A 19105-nucleotide genomic window follows, 5' to 3' on the forward strand; every position below is an offset into this window, starting at 1 on the left:
TGCAGCCCAGCGAGAAGGGAGCCAGGGGAACAAGCACACCAGCCGTACTCTCTTCTTTCCCTGGGGTTCTTCTTATCATGCCAATGCCTCCCATCCGCTGGACCTAACTGGAAACCAGAGGGCAAGGGTGCCCATTAATATTGTACATGGAGGTCAGCCTCAGCACACAGCAGGATAGTAAAGGACTAAGACTGGATCTGGTGGGCTGCAGACACCAAGGAGAAATATTCATCACTGGCTTTAAATCAATTGCTTCGTAAGCGAGTCAGAAGTTCAAGAGGGTTCTAAATAAGGTATGTCAATGCAGTTTATAAATTCAGAGAACCTTGAGATGAGCCATAGGAATCAACCAGCATCTGCTTGAACATGCCAGAGACCTCCAGAGACAGGTACATCTCTCTACCGCAAAGTGATTATGGGATGGCTCCCCCTGCTCAAAATCTGCCTGGTAAGCCAGAAACCAAAACTTACATGTGAAATCTCCTGATTGAAAAAAAAATGTTAGCCACTAATGCAAATTTAAAACAAAACAAAACAAAACAAAACCCTAGTAAGGGACAAGTCTACATACTAGATCTGGCTTTTAACCTCTGGTGTCATTTCTCATCCAAATTTGAAGACATCTGTCACATCCTTCATTTAATTTTTAGTTTGGTCTGAAGAACATGTAACTATTCCCACCTTTCCTTACTCATCCTCTTCCTCCCCTCCCCCTCCTCTGGATGTTTTTTTGCTTCTTCAAAGCCCCTTTTGGGATGAGGGTATAGCTTAAGGGTAGAGCACATGCTTAGCATGCACGAGGTCCTGGGTTCAATCCCCAGTACCTCCATTAAAAATAATGATAATAATAAAGTAAAGTTTATTTATTAAAAAAAGATTTTTAAAAAGCCCTTCTTAAAAACATGACTCTTATAGTAGAAAACACTTTTTGGTGTCTTTTAACCAGAGCAGACCAGAAGAAGACCGTGATGTCCTTGACCATGACTCCTTGCTGCCGATGAAGGGTATCTTGTTGCTTAGATGTGCCATCTGTGAAATTTTTTTGAGCAATTTCATCATGCTGCTAGGTCCCATTGAGCCTTCAGGTCTTCACTAAAACTTCTTAGTCTTCTTTTATTTGTTTTGAATTTGGTTACATCAGAAGTTATTTGGTAGATTTGCTAGATCATGGACTTCTCTAAGTCTTTAACCTAACTGCAAGCTACAATATTTATATGTAAAATTTCAGCTGCTGGTTTTGGGTCATTGTTTTAGCCCGTTGTGTATAATTCTCTAAAATTTTATTTCTATAGTTAATTAGGTATCTTTCCTAGATTCAGGCCATTTTCAAGTTTGATGAACAAGTCATCATCCAGAAGTTGGTGATAGTGTTGAACAAGCACTGTCTCTTAAGGACAGCCCTCTATAATTCGACGTTGTTTTGCTGATTAACACTATTCGAGTACAACCATATGGTGAAGTACAATTCATCTATTGGTATTATTATCTAACCCTCCATCATTTGTCCATAGTATATCATGAATCACTTGATCAAATGTTTTACTGAAGTTTAAATGTGCTTGGCCTACCACGCCAAAATAATCCTCTCAAAGATGAAAGAGATTTAATTTTATAAAACCTATGGGATTTTGACACTTAGAGATTAACCCAATTAAAAAGTGGGCAAAGGATTTAAATAGACATTTCTTCACGGATGATATACAAATGGCCAACAAGCATATGAGAATATGCTCAGTATCGTTTGTCATTAAAGAAGAGCAAATCAAAGCGACCATGAGCTCTCACCTCACACCGATTAAGGTGGCCACTATCAAAAACAAATGGAAAATAACAAATGTTAGCAAAGATGTGGAGAAATTATCATCGTTTTGCACTGTAGATAGTAAGGCAAAATGGTGAGCCACAAAAGAAAACAGTATGGATGTTCCTTAAAAAATTAAAAACAGAATTACTGTATGATCCAGCAATCCCTCTTCTGGGTATATATCCAAAAGAATTGAAAGCAAAATCTCAAAGAGATATTTGCACACCCAGATTCACTGCAGCATTATTTACAATAGCTCAGAGCAGGAAGCAAGCCAAATGCCCACCAATGGATAAATGGATAAAGAAAATGTGGTGTATTCTTACAATGGAACATTATTCAGCCTTAAAAAAGAAGAAAGTCTTGTCACATGCAACAACATGGATGAACTTGAGGACATTATACTGAGTGAAATAAGCCAGAAAAAAGACAAATACCATATGATTCCACTTATATGAGGTATCTAAAGTGGTCCACCTCCTAGAAACAAAAGGTAGAATGGTGGTTGCCAGGGTCTGAGGGGAAGGGGAAATAGAGAGTTGTTGTTCAATAAGTACAGAGTTTCAGTTTTGCAAAATGAGAAAGTTCTGGAGAGCAATACAACAGTGTGAATATACTCAACACTACTGAAATTTACACTTAAAAATGATTAGAATGGTAAATGTGTGTTTTTTTAACCATAATTTAAAAAAATTTTTTTTTAATTAAAAAGGAAAGATTAGCCCGACTCTTTGCTTTCATATAGGAGGAAACTGAAGCCCTGAGATTTAAAGTAACTTTTAGTGAACTTGTGTGGATTCCAGTGACTAAGGTTTTTCTCAAGTGCTCACAAATGAGTTACTGCCCCTAACCTAATGTGGTTAAAACATTTTCTGAAGAGAAGTATTTTAATCACTATGTATGCACTATGCAGAGTCTTTTAAAGAAATCATTTGAGAATACACAAGGCAATAGATCATCTACTTAGATTTTCCATCATTAAGTCAAGAGAGCGAATGGCTGGGCCCAGCGTGCCAACTGAAGGCCTAATTACCACGTTTTCTCCTTTGGCTTCCAGGTATGTGTCAAATACCACCGGTGCAGGCCCCTATCTGCTGTGGACCCACTTACTATGTAGTTTTCAAATAATGAATGGTGGTGATTCCTGTTTGTTTTCTATGGCTTTAAAAATTTTTTCAGACAAGATCGTAATTTAATCTTGTTTAATCTCCTTTGAAATTCTGTAAGATTCCTTCCCACCTTTGCCAGATTTGCAATCTGAGTGTTTTCTTGTTTTAACTCAAAGTTATATCCCAGATGATGTTTCACTTCATAAAAGTACCTTTTGAATGAGAAATCATGTTTACCTTGCTTTAAGCCCCAGGAGACGAAAGAAGTATTTTCTCCATTATTTTTAATTACTAATCAAAGTATTGAATATCATTGTAAAAATAAAAAAGGAATGTCAGATGTGAACTGTGATACCAAATTGTTGATTTTTAAAAGGAAATTAATCATGTGGTCCGGACTAAATTGTTGGTTTCAAAAATCCCAAGTATTTAACTTGATGTAACTAATACATGCATTTAACTTTTAAACAGTTATTCCAAAGTATTAAAAATCTTCCCCATTCTAGTTTTCAGCCAATTTTCTTTGCAGTGTGTTGTAGGAGTTCATTACCCTTTAACGTGGATAGTAAGAATACTGTCCATTGTTCTTATGTGACTGTTTTTAATAGTATGATTCCCACTAGATAATGAGTCAGTCCTTACTGAGAAGAAATCTTGGAATCTTTAGGAGAATGAGGAAAAACAATTTTATATGGTATTTTAATTATTATTAGTCATGTGATTTAAAAAGCACAAAGGCATCGAAGGCAGACAGCCTTGTCTTCCATCCGAGACCCCACCACTTCCTAGCTTTGGTGAGTTGTTGTCCTTTCTCAGCCTCAAGTTGTCTGTGTGTAAAGCCAAGATAAACCCAAGTGCTAGGTTAAAATGAGTAATAAAAATGCTAGGACATTAAAGAGGGGTTGGGCAAATGTTAGTTTTCTAATGTTGCATGTGTAAGGTTAGTTGCTCTGCTGAATGTTTTTATATGGAGTTTTTTGAGCCAGACATGGACTCCTCTTCTGGCCAAATGCAGAGAGCCGCCTGGGAAAGGAAGCGTGTTGTAAGACGCACAATAGGCCTGAATTTGTTTTCTGTCACTTCCAACACGACCACGTCATATTCTGCCTGATTATTTCACTTGGCAAGGAGACATCGTGCTCATTTGTATATCCTCAGTATAATCAGAAGGAGCCAAGTTTGGCGGTGTTTAAAGGATTTAGCTTCTTGAAGTTTGTTCTCCTGCAGACCTACCAGGGGATTTGTCCCAGCCCTCCCGTGTACAATCAAAGGCGTTCCGTGAATAATCTGTTACGGAATGAGTACAGAATAGACTCCTTTGTTAGCCAGACAGGTGAGAGCCTTATTTTCTCTTTTTGCTAAAAATGTGGGCCAGAAAAATGACTAGCATTACTTTCGTACTAAATTAGCCTCATTCCTTTTGTAATCTTACCCTCATAATGATTTCACTGAAAATCCAAGAATAACAAGAGGGATTTTTCCCCCCCTAGGGTGTTGAGAAATTTGAAATTTGTTTTAAAATGTGAATACTAATCATAGCATCCAACAACTGTGCGCCAGTTTTCAATTTCCCAAGATTCCTTCGTGAATGTCGTTGCTCACATGAACTAAATGGGATTGGTAGAGTAGGTATCATTACTCCCCTTGAATAAATGAGGCGATGGAGGTCAGAGAGGTGGTTTTTAGCTTAAGGTTATTTAGAATTTCCAGCCCAAAGCTTTTATTCCCTGAATCTTTTCCTGGTCTAAGGGTAGGGGGTAAAGATTGAGTGTTTGAGCTGTAACAGGTGCTAGAATAGAGACTTTCCATGTTACTTCATTTATTGTTTACAGCAGTTCTCTGAAATAGTCCCATTTTACAGATGAATTTGCTGAGAGAGGCTTAAGTGCCACTCACGGTTACGTAGATAATGATAAAGGCAGTCTTCAGAGGTTTCTCACTCTAAAATGTAATCTTCCTTTACTCTGCTACATTGTCTGTAAAGTGGGTAGACAGATATGTAGACAGAGATATGCTCTCTCTCTGTGTCTACCCCCCTACAGACATGCAGACACAATTGTTACTAAAACGCCCGAGACCCAGTTCTAGTGACTAGAATGATCAGAACAGTCTCCAGAGATGCCTGTTCACCTGCCGCAGTGCCCAAAGTGAGCAGTTCAAAAGCAGCCCACCTGGCAAAGCGTCAGCGTTACTCCCCACCTTTCAGACCTCCTTCATCCTTCCCACCTCCACGAAACAAGAGCAGTCCTACCATGAAAAATCGGTGCAAAACAACAGCCACTCTGAAATTACTAGCAGTCTAGAGTAGTAGCTGGAGCAGGAGGTGTGAAGCAAGACCAACAAGAGAGGAATCCGAGCTGTTGAATTTCTAGCTGCGTGTCCTTGGGCAGGTAAATTAACCACTCTGCCCCTCCGCTTCCTCACCCATAAAAGTGGGGTTGAGGGTGGTGTCTACCTCATGGGGCTGGTTGTGAGAATAAAATAAGTGCATTAAAGAAAAGTGCATGCTTACTACATGCACCCCAATGTTCATAGTGCACTATTTATGCATAGATGTCGATGTTGAATGCATACAAACCCATAGTGCACTAATTATTGTACAGCTTGGAGGCAACTTTAGTGTCCATCGACAGGTGACTGGATAAAGAAGATGTGGTATGTGTGTGTGAATATATATACATACACAATGGAATACTGCTCAACCATAAAAAGAATGAAGTAATGCCATTTGCAACCACATGGATGAACCTGAAGATTGTTGTACTAAGTGAATTAAGTCAGACAGAGAAAGACAAATAACATGGTATCACTTATATGTGGAATCTAAAGAAAAAAAAAGAAACAAATGAACTTCTTTACAGATAGAAACAGACTCACAGACATAGAAAACAAACTTGTGATTACCCGGGGCAGAAGTGGGGAGTGGAGGAATAAATTGGGATTTTGAGATTTGCAGATACTAACTACTACATATAAAATAGATAAACAGCAAGGTCCTACTGTCTAGCGCAGGGAACTATATTCAATACCTCGTAATAGCCTATAAAAAAAGAATATGAAAAGGAATACACACACACACACACACACACACACAGACATATGTACAACTGAATCACTATGCTGTACACCAGAAATTAACACAGCATTGTAAACTGACTACATATCCGTAAAATAAATAAACACAAAAACTGAAAAAAAGGAGGGGGGGCTTAGAACAATACTTGGACCGTATGAATCATAACAGCTAACTTGATTTTCTTCCAGTAGAAAACACTCAATAAATACTAAAACTATTATATTTGTTATACTTCATAAGCAGATTTTACCCCTCCCCAAGCTCGTCTGAGGGCTGACCCACAGAGCACAGTCCCAACCCCCAGGCTTTGGTGCCCTTCCTAACGCCTTGTGTTGAGCCTGTTAGTGTGGAGAGAAGGTGGCATGATCAGTTACTGCTCTGTCTCACTAGACAGCAGGTTCCCAAGGAAGGTGTGTGCCAGTGCAAACTACGTGTAGTGTATTCTCGTTTCCATGTGCTGGGGAAGCTCACTGTTTAAAGGGACTTTTGGGGTCTCTTCATCACTCTTTTCATACTTCCCTCGTAGGACTTCTAACAGCATATTGTAGTGATCTTTTCTCTGTTTTCCTAACCAGACCACAGGCTCCTTAAGGGCAAAGGATTTAATTATGTATTTAATTATGTATTCCCAGTACCTAGTAGAGTGCTTGGCCGTAGTAGCTTTTGTTTATTGACTTACTGAGCAAATGGGAGGATGAGGGAATGGATGTGTGGCTAATTCTTTTAAGTAAATAATCATCTGTGAATTTTGTGTCCGTCTGCATTTTCACACTTTGGGTTTTCTTACAGCAAGAAAGCTGATGAGGTTATTGGTGATCAGAGCATGTCATTATGTAACTCCTCCAATTACTGTCCCACAATGCTTGCATTTGTTTTACCAGTCAAATAATTCATTAATTCTAGTATGCGCCCAGGGTATTTAGTTTAATGGTCAGACCCAAACCAAAAAAAAAAGAAAAGTATGTGTCCTCATGTCCTTCTATACATGTTACATTCTTTTCCAAGCAATGGTAACAGTGGATGTATAAGATTTCAAAAGTATACTTCCAATTGTTAGCGCTCACAATTCTTGAGTTCATATGAAACCATTTAAGAAGAACTCTTGGGTTTCAAAATAGTGTCAGGTTATACAGTGATGTTGTGCTAGAGGTTATCATAGACACCATCCAAAACAGATACTTCACTTTTGTGGATGAGAAAAAGACCCAGAGAGGTGAGTGGTTTGTTCAGGATCACACAGCTCATCAGAAGCTGAGCTGGCCCTGACTTGGGGTCCCCGTCATCTCAGGCCTGTCGCTTTGTGGACCCTGGGGCCAGGATTCTTTGGTGATGTTGATTCTGGAAGATGCAGGATTGGCCCTGTATGTCCAAACCAGCCAAGACACGGGCATGATTTCTGGTTGATTTGGGCTAGCAGCCAATAGAAGAAGACCCCTGTGGTCCACATTAATGCTCTTGGATGTATACAGACCATCCACGTGGCGTTTAACTTTTAAGGTGTTGGAGAAATGCAGGCTAAAGAGATGCAACATCCGAGGGGGACCCAGACACACGCAAAGTCTTCATAATGTCCCTCTGCAATTTTTAAACGTTTGAACTTTAAACTTTAATAAATCACATTGAAGGTTTGATGGAAACAAATTGTAATAAGCAATGGTTCCTTTTTCTCACAATACATTTTTATGTATAGAAGAAGAGGAGGTCGTTTTAAACTCTGCAGTGTAATATCATCCATGTTATTTAAACTAGTATAACATTTGCTCTTTTCCATTTCTGCACCCAGATTCAAAGGATTCCAAGGAGAAGAATAAAATGGAGATCCTGTACATCCTGGTGCCGAGTGTTGCCATCCCCCTGGCCATTGCTTTGCTCTTCTTCTTCATTTGTGTCTGTCGCAATAACCAGAAGTCATCGTCACCACCTGTCCAGAGGCAACCGAAACATGTCAGAGGTCAAAATGTAGAGATGTCGATGTTGAATGCATACAAACCCAAGGTAAGACCAGCAGTATGGAGCTGCATTTGTTCTCTGGACTTCAAGTTAAGGCAGAACTTATAGCCCTCCCAAGCTTAGAAATCAAATGATACAGAGTCAGAAGTTTCTAAGTGCTAGAGCTCCTGTTCAGCATAACCACACATCTCTAACTTTGCCCAAGGCAGCTTGAACGTACTTTCATCAGTTTAACCAGTTGAATGTTGAGCCAGTCACATGACTGCCTTACCGTAGAGTTTGGCCTGCAAGGAATCCTTATGAGATCATCTTTACCAGCCACTTTGGATTCAGAATGAGAACTATTTTTCCAAATTTTAAAGAAGGAAATTCCATACTCTCACAATCAAGCTGAAAGAGATGAACAGAGAGAGAGAGAGAAACTGAAAGTTGTTCACCAACTTCACTGTCAAAAATCCTTCTGATTGCACAACAGTGTGCATGTACTTAACACTACTGTCCACTTAAAATGGACCATTTGATGTTACGTGGTTTTTACCACAATTTTAAAAATCCTTTTCATGTCTAACCTAAACCCCTTTCTCTTTGGTTCGAGCCTATTTTAAGAGAAGTGCTCTCCTTCCTGTAATCTTTGAATGCTTTTTTAGGATAGCCCACCTTAGCCTTCTGCTCTCTGTGCTAAATCAATCCACTTCCTTTTAGCTTTTCCTCCACATCTTTCAATATTTGAGTTGCTCAAGGTCCTGGCAGGAAACCCAGGGTCACTGGCCCTTCCCTGAAATGGAGCACACACCACATCTTGGAGCTGAAATACAACAGAGGCTTTCTCTCCAGAAAGCCAGCACCTCAATCCCAGACCTCTCGGCAAAGAGATTTCATTTAAATAATTTAGGATTCTTGCGTCCACAAAAGCCTGCCTTTTCTTCATATTCCAAGTCCATAGGAACATTCATTCAACAAATATTTATTTTCTCCATGGGTTAGTGACCATATTATTCTTTTGACCCTCACAAAGAGGAGATGCATTGTTTTTAATGCGGTTTTAGGGAGAAAAATGCCTTCACACCCAAATCAATCCTTTTACCCAATAAGTAGAGTAGCATCACTGGGCTGACACATAGTCCTCATTTAATTTTATTTTGCTTTGCTGCTGGATTTTTTTTTAATTTAATTTAAGAAGACTTAAAATATTTTTCTACTGCAAAGTCATATTTGTTGGTAAGGTTTTGGGGTTTCTTAAATGCTGAAAATTCATTTTTAAGTCGTCTGTCCCAAGCAAAATCACTGTTCTCTCAAGTGTGAATTTTTACCAGGAAAAAAAAAAAAAAAGACCCTGGACACTGTAGAGTTCACTTAGTGTCTTGGGGGAATGCTTGGAGGTGGAGGTTTAACTCTTGACATCCAGGCTGCTAGCGAGGCAACTTATATTCATTGTAGCATGTTATATAACACCACACTTAATTCTTACAAATGTAATAGAGGAAAACAGAAAGGATACTACTATTGCACATTCATGTAGTAATAACTAGTTGACCTTTTACATATCTTGCGACTTCAAGCCTCTAGTGCAATAGTCTTTGTCTATGAGAATCTTTCCCTGTCATTTCTGTTATTAAATGTTAAGGAGCCTTACAAATACCAGAATTCCAGGTAGGAGAGAGACCCAGATCAGTTTGTTTACAGTCATCACTGGGCGGCAGCCACCATCCTGGGGAGGTGGGTTCCTCGTATCTGTGGCAGGAATCATAGGAAGAGTCCTTTCCATTTGGGAAAAAATGATCAGTTTTGTAGGTCAGCCTCAATCTGCAACTCAATTCCATTTTTACTGGAGGTTTATTTTGCAACACATGATGTCCAACAGGCATGATGTTTTGGATTTATGTAGTTTTTTAAATAAAGATTTCAGAGAGGTTTGTGGCACAGATAGAGAAAACTAATATATATTGAGTGGTACAAATTATCAGGAACTATTCCAGGAGTTTTTACATTCGTTCTCTCACTTAATCCTCATGCCTATTATAAAAGGTCTGCATTATTATCACTCTAGTACAACCAGGGTAACTGAGACGCCACCCAATTAGGTAGCTTGCCTAAGGTCAAAGAGCTAGTAATTGGAAGGGATGAAGTGTGAACGTTAAGATTTTTCAGGTCTAGGTAAAAGCCCTTGCACTTGCCCAACCTTATGATAACTTTTTCACAGAACAAATCATGCTGGGAAGGGGGATTGAGGGGCCAGGCAGACAACTAAATATGACTCCGTTTGGTCACTTTGAGCTGAACACTAGCCACAGGCCTCATCTGGCTTGTGACAGACCTCCTGAAGAGGTCTGGATAACAGTCGCATTATACAGCCCCGGTCCTGCCAGGGACATGTGCAACTTGAGCAGAGCAGTAACGGTCCTTTATTGTCCATGGTCACGGAGACCAATGTAAAATATACTCGGCTACATTTTCCCAAAGATTTGGTGAAGCAAACTTTGTTTTCATCATTTCTGGATCATTTCTGAAATGTGCCTTGCAAAATATTCCAAGTGTCAAGATTTCTCCAACACAAGGCTTAGAATTTAGCCTTAAACAGCTCCCAAGCCCAACAGCTCCCAAGCAATCCCAAATCAGATTGGAAAGGGGAATGGCTCAAGTATCCTTGACTGGGTCAAGAAGGGGAAAGGAAACAACAAAACAAATGCTAACTTTTTTTCCTCCTTACTCTCCTAAGAGATTTGGTTCCAATCAAATTTGAGTTATTCAGCTGTTTGTTTTGGTTCTTACTGAGTGCCTTTCCTGGAAAAAGCACAAAGGACTTTGTAGACCTTAAAGAAAATTCCTCAATGTAAACAGTCAATCTCTAAGACTGCTTTGAAAGGTCAATGACACATAAATATTACATGTACCTATAAAATCTAAAAAGAAGGGACACACATAAGAAAGAAAGAGAGAGGGGGCAAAAAACATCCTGAAAACAAACATCCTACCAGAGTAAAATCAAAAGGATATTTGGAGGCTGGGATGCAAAAGAGGAATGAAGAGTAGAAGCTGGTCTGCCCTGCCCTCGTTCTTATTTATCCAAATGAATGTGCCCTTCAGGGTTTAAACTATCTCTTTCCGTCTCTCTCCACTTGTTGAGCTGATTTTACACCCCCACCACCCCTCCCACACCCCACCCCCACCCCGAGTGTTTGGATTAAGAAGAGGCTCCTCTAGGGGATTAGAAATTCATACTCTTCAGCTGGGACAATAGGCAGCCGCAGACAGACTGGCTGCCCGGACCTGGCTTGCGTCCCCAGAGAGGTGGACGGCGCAGTTGGAAGTTAAAACTTTTGATAAGGCACAAGTCTCCTTCTGATCTGTGGGGAAAGAAAGCCAGTGGACCAGTGAGGCATTTTAACTCTGAGCCTTGAACATTCAGGAAATGGAGATGCTCCCCTGGCTCTGCCTCTCACTGCCCTGTGACCCTGAGAAGCCCGTAAGCCTCTCCGTGTCTCAATTTTCTCAGCTGTTCAGGGAAAGAAGTCGACTGCATCCCTGCAGAAGGACGGCTTGTTTATTTTCCTTTTATTCTGTTCAGCAAGAGATGTCAAGCCATTCAGCTGGATTAGATAATCTCCTATCATTTCCATCTTTAAAATCCTCTGACAGGACTCTGGTGATGCAAGAACTAAGTAGGACTTTTATATCTTACATTACACGTTTTACAGTCTGAGTAGGTGATTTTTTTTAAAAGTACTGTGGAAAATGAACCTTCTCCAAGAAGCCTGGAAACCCTAACTTCTCGTCTCTCTGATTCTTTTCCTTTGCCTCCTCCCCAACCTCACCCCCACAACTGTCAGGTGTGAAACACAGAGCAGTCTCGGTGAGGGAAAAAAGCTGTGGGGCTTGCTTCTTGGGGAGTTAGAAAGTCGAGCCTCCCCCTCAAGCCCAGGGTGAGCCCAGTTCTGTCCTTCCCTGTGGGATGCACCTCCATGAGATTTAGACATGCAGAGAGGTTAGGGGGTGGAGAAGCCTGAGGATGAGGGGCAGAAAGACTGGGCGGAGGGCCTATGGGTCAAACTGCACCTCCTGGCTGATACAAGGAACAGTTAGGGGAAAGCAGGACTTGCCTATAGCTTGCTGAAGCTGGTGGCTGTATTTTATTTCTCAACCAACCCTCGTCTCTTGCCAGCTTCTCTGTTTCTTCACTTCCAGATTATTCATCTCTCCTTTGCCTCTCCAGCCAAGATCATTGCTGAACGTCCTGACATGTATGTTCTCTGGGCCTGTCCCTTTTGCTGGCAGCATACTTCCCATCTCAAAATCCCTGCTGCGGTCTGGCCACCCCTCTGAAACTCCTGTCCTTATCCAGTGTCACGACACTCAGTGCTAAAATGTCCTCAACAACTTTTACACTCACTCTTTAAAGCCTTGGTGTCCCAAGGCTTCTGAGCTCATCGTTCTATTGACATGGCCTCTGGGGAATCACCAGTGATGTAATTTAATCCAGTGACCGTTTCCAAGTCTTAGTCCTGTTTAATTTCTCTGGAGCATTCGGCATTCTTAACCACCATCTTGAAATGCTTTTTCTCTTGGCTCCCCTCCTGTCTCCTCCTGCTTCCTTCACTAGTTCTTCTTCTTTTAACTCCCTAATTGGAGCCTCCTCTGATGTTTGTCAGTTCTCTCTCCTCTCTGTCTCATGCTGATTTCATCCTCTGGCATTGCTTATCTCCCACTTGACATAAGGATTCCCCAGTTTGGAAGGACCAATCTCAAGTTATAAAATTCTTCCTCCCGGCACCCAGGAGTCTGTACTTTCTGGGGCTAACTTACCCTTCCAGCCACGTTTGTTCTTAGTTTACTTCTGGGAGGTAGTATGATAAATTTTGAAGATCAAGGATTTAGAGACAGAAAGATATGATTACAAAACGTAGCTCCATTGTTTACTTGCCATGGGAACGTAAGCACACTCTCTGAAACTATAAAACAAGGATACAAACAGTCCTTAAAAAAAGACACTTTTAAATTAAATTGTTTTTATGGAGGTATAATTGACATACATGACATTAGTTTCAGGTGTGTAACATAATGATTCAATATTTTTGTATAGTGCAACATGTTCAAAATACGCCTAGCCAACATCATCATACGTAGTTACAAAATATTTTTTCTTGTGATGAGAACCTTTAAGATTTACTCTCTCAGCAACGTTCAAATATGTAATACAGTATTATTAACTCTATTCACCAGCTGCACATGCCATCTCCATAACTTACTTATTTTATAACTGGAAGTTTGTACCTTTTGACTCCTTTTACCCATTTTGCACCTTCCCTCTTACCCCTCACCTCTAGCAACCACCAATCTGTTCTAAAAGAGATGTCTCTGACATTTCAAAATAGTGTGTCTGGCCCCTCACAGGTACTCGACAGCTAGAGGTTACTATTATTTTTGTTCTGGTGATGATGTGAACAATTACAAACCTTTTGATTAGCTACCAAATGCTGTGTACAGGATACTGCGGGTTGGGGAGGAAGCTATCGAACCCAGCAGCCCACAGCATTAAATGAGGTGAGGACAAGGGAGTCACGGCAAAGATGATAGAGGTAGCCCTTTAGATAGCGCTGGTGTTCCTGTGGGCATCCTCTGGCCCCACGCCCTGTTCACTCCCTCGGGGTGGAGAGGGCCTGGCAGTGAGGCCTGGGAGGCTGCCCAGCACTGCACCTCTGCTTACACCTGTGTCCGTAGAAGCTTTACCTCCAGGAAGGAGCCTCATAATGGGATATGTCAAAACGGGAATCGTGAATAAGCCGAAGTGCTTCACACACATTACCTCAATAAATCTTTATAATAACCCTCTGAGGTTGGTGCTAGTTTGAGCCTGATTTGGGGAGTGAGAAAACTGAGGCTTGAGATGAAGAGTTTGCCCAAAGGCACACAGCTAGTAAGTGGCAGAGCCAAGACTCGAACCCAGGTCTGCCCGGGTCCAGAGCTCAAGGGTTCCCCATTTCACTCTACTCCTTCATTGCCAGGCTGACTGAAACACACAAGCCTAAGTTACGAGCGCGTGGTGGCTCAGGCTGACGTTAAAATCACTGGCATCTGTTCCAGGCAGAATAGAACCTCTCCTGTTGACATTAATAGAGTAACTCCACCACAGAATCAACCCTGGCCACCACCACCAGGCATTCAGATGAGCCATCGGAAAGTTACATTATAAAGAACTGTTTCTGAAGTGAAATCACTTCCAGAGAAGTGCCGCTGAACTCTGAGCAAACATGGCAACCTCTTGGTTGAAACTCCCTCGAGAATTCGACTGCGTGAGCCAGGGGGCACTTAGTTCGGCTGTCGTCCTTGAAAATGTCCATAACCTCCCCAGATAAAATGGTCGTGGCCTTTAAGCTTTCAGAATGCAGTCATTTCCGTTTATGAGTGGAGTCGGTTGTTTCACAACTCGAATGCTGTTTACCTAAGAACAAGTAAAATGCATAAGAAAGGAAGACAGGTTTTGGAGTCAAGGAGATTCCTGTCAACAGCCAAGTCCAGATACTAAAAAAAATTTTTTTTTTTTTTAAATCTCAATTTCATATACTCTCCAGGGCTTCTGTGCCCAACTCAGGTGAAGGCTGCTGTTGAAAGGTTTTGTTCACTTATCCCAGTCAACCAATGGGACCAACAAGGCTCAACCAGAGAGCAATTATGCCTTGACATTCCACTTTGACACCAATGGGCCTCATGCTTTTCAAACTGCAGAGTCCTCTGAAGATCAGATGAAAACTACCACTAATTCCCAGAAAAGTGCTCCATCTTTGGGGCCAGACATAGTTGGAGCTGAATCTTGGCATCGCCACTTAACAGTTGTGCCTCCTTGGGCAAGCTGCTTAGCCACTGAATGCCTTCATTTCTTGATCCATAAAGTGGGGAAGTCATAGTATGAATCTCATGGGTTTGTGATGAGGATTAAATGAGTTGATGCCCGAAGCCTTGAGAAAGCAGATGAGGGAGTGTCGTCTAGTCATGAGGAAGACAGACTCTGGAGTTTGAATTTGCAGCCTGCTAGTTGTGGGATCGCTTAACTACTCTGTTCCTCAGATTCTCCATCTGTAAAATGGGGTTAATGGTCATAGCAACCAATTCCATAGGGTTATTGTGAGGATGAAAAGAATTAATATGTGTAAAGCACTTTCAGCCTAACACATAAACACTTCTCACCAAAAATCATAGCCATTATTACCATCTCAGTGTCTGGCACGTGGCAGGTATTCAATACATGGTATCTGTTATTAAGCTCAGATTACAGACACCTAGAATAGGAGCTATGTCCTCTCTCCTCGTGGTTCTTGCATGGTTTCTCATCTCCTATTCTGTGTGTATACTCTTTGGTGTTTAGTATATACAGTATCAGTTGACTGACTGATATAATCAGCTACTAAAATATATCCCACACAATTGGCTGCCCATGAAAATAGAATAAACTGATGACACGGCCCAAGCTATAGAGTGATTTCTATTTCAAAAGCTTGAATCTCTCTAAGACAGTAGCCATGCAGAGTATAACCCAGTAAAATACCGGTCGGTGGTTCTTGTATTTTTCTCTGGCTGGCATTTCCCAAGCAGAGTGTTACTGTTTCTGCCTTGTGTCAGAATTGCTCAAGCAAGTTCTTCAGAGACACTGTGGTCATTCATCATGTAGATAGCAAGAACCCAGACACTCAGTAACTATCTGATCCAGAAAGTCATATTCTTTTTTTTTTTCTGAAAGCTATGTTCATTTATTCCAGTGGTTCTCTCATTTATTCCAGTCCAAGAGCATCCTTATCACCTGGGAACTTGTCAGAACTGCAGAATCTGACTTACAGAATTAGAAACTCGGAGAATAAGGCAATCTGTGGTTCACCAAGCCCTGTGGGGGGTTCCAGTGCTGCTCTGGTGCAGACTCTGCTGGTTAGTACTTGAGAGTCAGAGCGTAAGTCCCCAGGGAATACAGTTCTCAGAGAAAACTGTGCTTCCAAAAAGAAACAGACCTGGTAATGTCTTGCTATTACCCAGAATACCCCTCTAATTTCAGCAAGGCCAGGATCTGCTTCATTATTCCTCTAATAAGACTGAGGACAAATGCCCCTGTGTGGGGTCTGCTCTCTTCCTGCAGATACTTGTGTCCAACTAGAATCGGCAAATGTAGAACAAAAGAGAGTTGTAAAACGGCAGCCGTCCCAGGGCGTGAGGGATGGGAAAGGCACAAGTACAGGCTGCAAAGACTACAGGGGGAGGTTTGGGTCCGCTGTGGGAGTATCAGCCTTAGTCCTTTTCCAGCACCTGCTATTCGAGCCACCTTCCTGTCCCAGAGAACTGTTCTGGGCTCTGGTTCCCTCCACCCTCACGTGGCTCTGCTTTTTATCTGTGTGTCTATTTCAAGTTGGACTCAAACGCAGAGCAATCAGTCATACACTGTTCAGGTTACAGGTGAAAAGTCACAGAGCAGGATCTGTGCTGCATGCAAATGTTGGTGGTCATTGCAAAGTCCTCCTCTCGTCTCCTATGGTAATCTCTTAGGGCAAGTGAGCGGGAAGCGGCAGTCCAGTCGCAAGCTGTGTCACCCAGAGGAGTCATTTCAAGTGTGTTATCGCCTAAGGTGTAATTTCCCAAAAGTGAAAAGAGAGAAAATCCCTGAGGCTGCCCTCCTTTTCATCTGCCATCTACATAATTACAATTTTTAAAAAGTCTACACATGGTTCATTGCTTTCATACCTAAAGTTAATGGCTCTAAAAGGGGCACCTGTCCCCACTTAGTATTGATCACACAGGTGAGAGAGCCACCAACATCCGCCGGGCCTCTCTAGCAGCTCTTTAGACGGGACTGCAAGACTCGCGTTGGACCCACATCTCATGACTCACATCTCAGATGTTCTCTCATTTCCTTCTGTGAAGAGCTCATGTAAACTCGAATACAGTTGCTGTTCAAAAATTCCTCGAGGCAGAAGCACAATCAGATTTTAGAATCCTGTATCAACTTCTACATCCAACTTTGATTTTTCTCCTCCCACCCCCCTAACCCCGCCGCACAAATTTATATAATTTTTTAAAACCGCACTGAGGCAGATGTGTGTTTACTTTGAGGAGTAAAAATGTTAACATTTAAACTGAAAGCCTGTTTCAGTTTTAAGGTACTTAATTGCCTTACAGCATATAATAAACGGAGCCCATCCTGTCATTCAACTAATGGAGGGAGTGATAAAGAGATAGGAGCCCAGGACCCTATTCATTCCAGTTTTCCTTTGTACTTGGTTTACTTTGGCATCGTGCCTCATGTGTATTTTACACTTCTTTACATTTTGTACATCCCTGTATGACAAATACTTGTCAAACAAAAACTAAACAGATTTATAACCCCTTAACTTGAAATGAGCCAAAATTGAACTGCCAAAACTTTATGACTTCATTTTCTTTCATAGTTTTCCACTACATTGGTTCAAACAGACAAACCCCACTTGAGGTCAAGCAGAGGTCATTTCACTTTCATTACGAAAATATAATTTACAATATGCCAGACCTAAACAAGTTTAGCCTAAAGGGTTTGTATAATGTAAACCATCTGCTCCTCAACAATACAGCTAATTTCCTGCCGTCACCGTACAGTCTACTGACTGCTTCTTTAAGGGTTTTTATGCTTTTTTAACTAGTTCGGGATTTATGTGAAATTTGAAAATGAGTCTCTAGTTAAGACTCATTTGTACCAAATAACTTGAGCATTTTAAAAATGCAAATCACTGTGCAAATTGTACCCCTGAAACCAAGCTCTGAGCAGGTTTTTCTGTTTTGTTTTTTTTTTTTTTCTTCTGGGTCTTTCTATTACCGGCTGCTGCACAGGTGTTCCAAGGAAAGGTTTTGGGAAATCTGCCTTTTTAGTTACTTTACGTGCTTCTTTCCAAAGCACATCCCCAAATTTGGTTATGACCAGCTCTGGTGAACTACTCCTTCCTTCAATTGGCTGCAGAAGACGTGGGACTCTCTGCTGTCTGGCCCGCCGGGTATTGGTGACATGTGACAAGACACACTTTGAGTCAAAACGTACTTTGTCATGGGTCTGAACAGGGAGAAAACAGTTATCATTCCACGGAGTGACCACACACGGAAGGCCGACCTCATAGCCCTGCAAGGTGTCAGGCCCCAGGCTAAGCCTCCAGCAACGTGCTGTGTCCAGCTGGGCTTGCCGGCCAGCAGGCTTCTCTGGTTTCAAACAGAAGGCCTTATACACGCAAGTGCAGCTCTTTTTGGCTCTCCTAAAAATTCTTGATACTTTTCTAAGCCTCTTTCTCCATCTGTAAAATGGCAAGAGTAGGAGTTCTTCTTCCAAAGGCAAATACCAGAGAACTAATTTGCTTACCTCAGTGGAGGGGAATGCAGCCGGCCTTCTTCGCTGTGAAGCCCCAGGGGCCATGTGTCAGGCCAGCGCCAAAGTCCTGTCCACCTCCTCTTCTCTTCCCATCCCCACAGGCTTGGCCGGCTTGCTTCCTTTTCCCATCTGCCACCATCCACTCTTCCACCTCCGTCTGCATCTCCCAGAACCCTCAGAGGAGCAGGCCACAGGCCACTCAAATTCTTGCCCACCCTTGGGCTCCAAAACAAACTCTGTCATTTTTAAAGAATTAAAAAAACAAAAACAAAAACCAACAACTACCGGAGAACAGAGAAAGATTAACAAGAAGAAACTTAAACATTTATTTTAAACATAGAATTGTAGAAGACTATCTAGAACTATGTAAGGCTTTAAATGGATCTAAGTCATTTGCATTGACTCTGCTTTCTGGATTACTTCCCTAATAAGGACAGTAAAATTGATTTAAAGAGCACTTATTAGGTGGAAATTACTTTCATGCATTGTTACATTTCATCCCTACTGCAATTATGGAAGCTAGATACTACATTATTTCATAGATTTGGAAATAGAGGTTAAAAGCTAACAAACTCACCGAAGGTCAGCCATCTAATGAATAGGTTCTTTCCCACAGGGTTGGGGTAGTCATTGAGTTAATATTTGTTAAGTAGTTAGAACAGTGTCTGGCACATAGTAAGTTGTCTATAAATATTAACTATTCTTAATAGAAAGCAGCAGGTCCAAGATGCAAATTCAGATTTGTGTGAGTCCAAAGGTCACATGGCTTGAATTGCCCCACCCTGCCTATGGGTTAACCTTGGCAG

At 41.4% G+C, this 19105-nt stretch overlaps 1 protein-coding gene and 1 long non-coding RNA gene across 3 annotated transcripts in view; one reads left to right on the top strand and one right to left on the bottom strand.

The window, feature by feature from the left end:
- Nucleotides 1-19105, top strand: part of ROR1 (receptor tyrosine kinase like orphan receptor 1) — a 388377-nt gene that overhangs the window by 362288 nt on the left and 6984 nt on the right. For both annotated transcript variants that reach the window (XM_032494476.1, XM_032494474.1), the window contains exon 8: nucleotides 7773-7984. In XM_032494476.1, the coding sequence (XP_032350367.1) occupies nucleotides 7773-7984 (212 nt within the window). The remainder of the gene's footprint in view (nucleotides 1-7772; nucleotides 7985-19105) is intronic.
- Nucleotides 6836-18662, bottom strand: LOC116668050. Its single transcript, XR_004325116.1, has 3 exons — nucleotides 18291-18662; nucleotides 8211-8329; nucleotides 6836-7910 (listed from the first exon to the last, which is right to left on the bottom strand). It is a non-coding gene; the product is annotated as an uncharacterized LOC116668050 (long non-coding RNA).

The sequence above is a fragment of the Camelus ferus genome, chromosome 13 (assembly GCF_009834535.1).
Source record: "Camelus ferus isolate YT-003-E chromosome 13, BCGSAC_Cfer_1.0, whole genome shotgun sequence".
NCBI lineage: Eukaryota > Metazoa > Chordata > Mammalia > Artiodactyla > Camelidae > Camelus > Camelus ferus.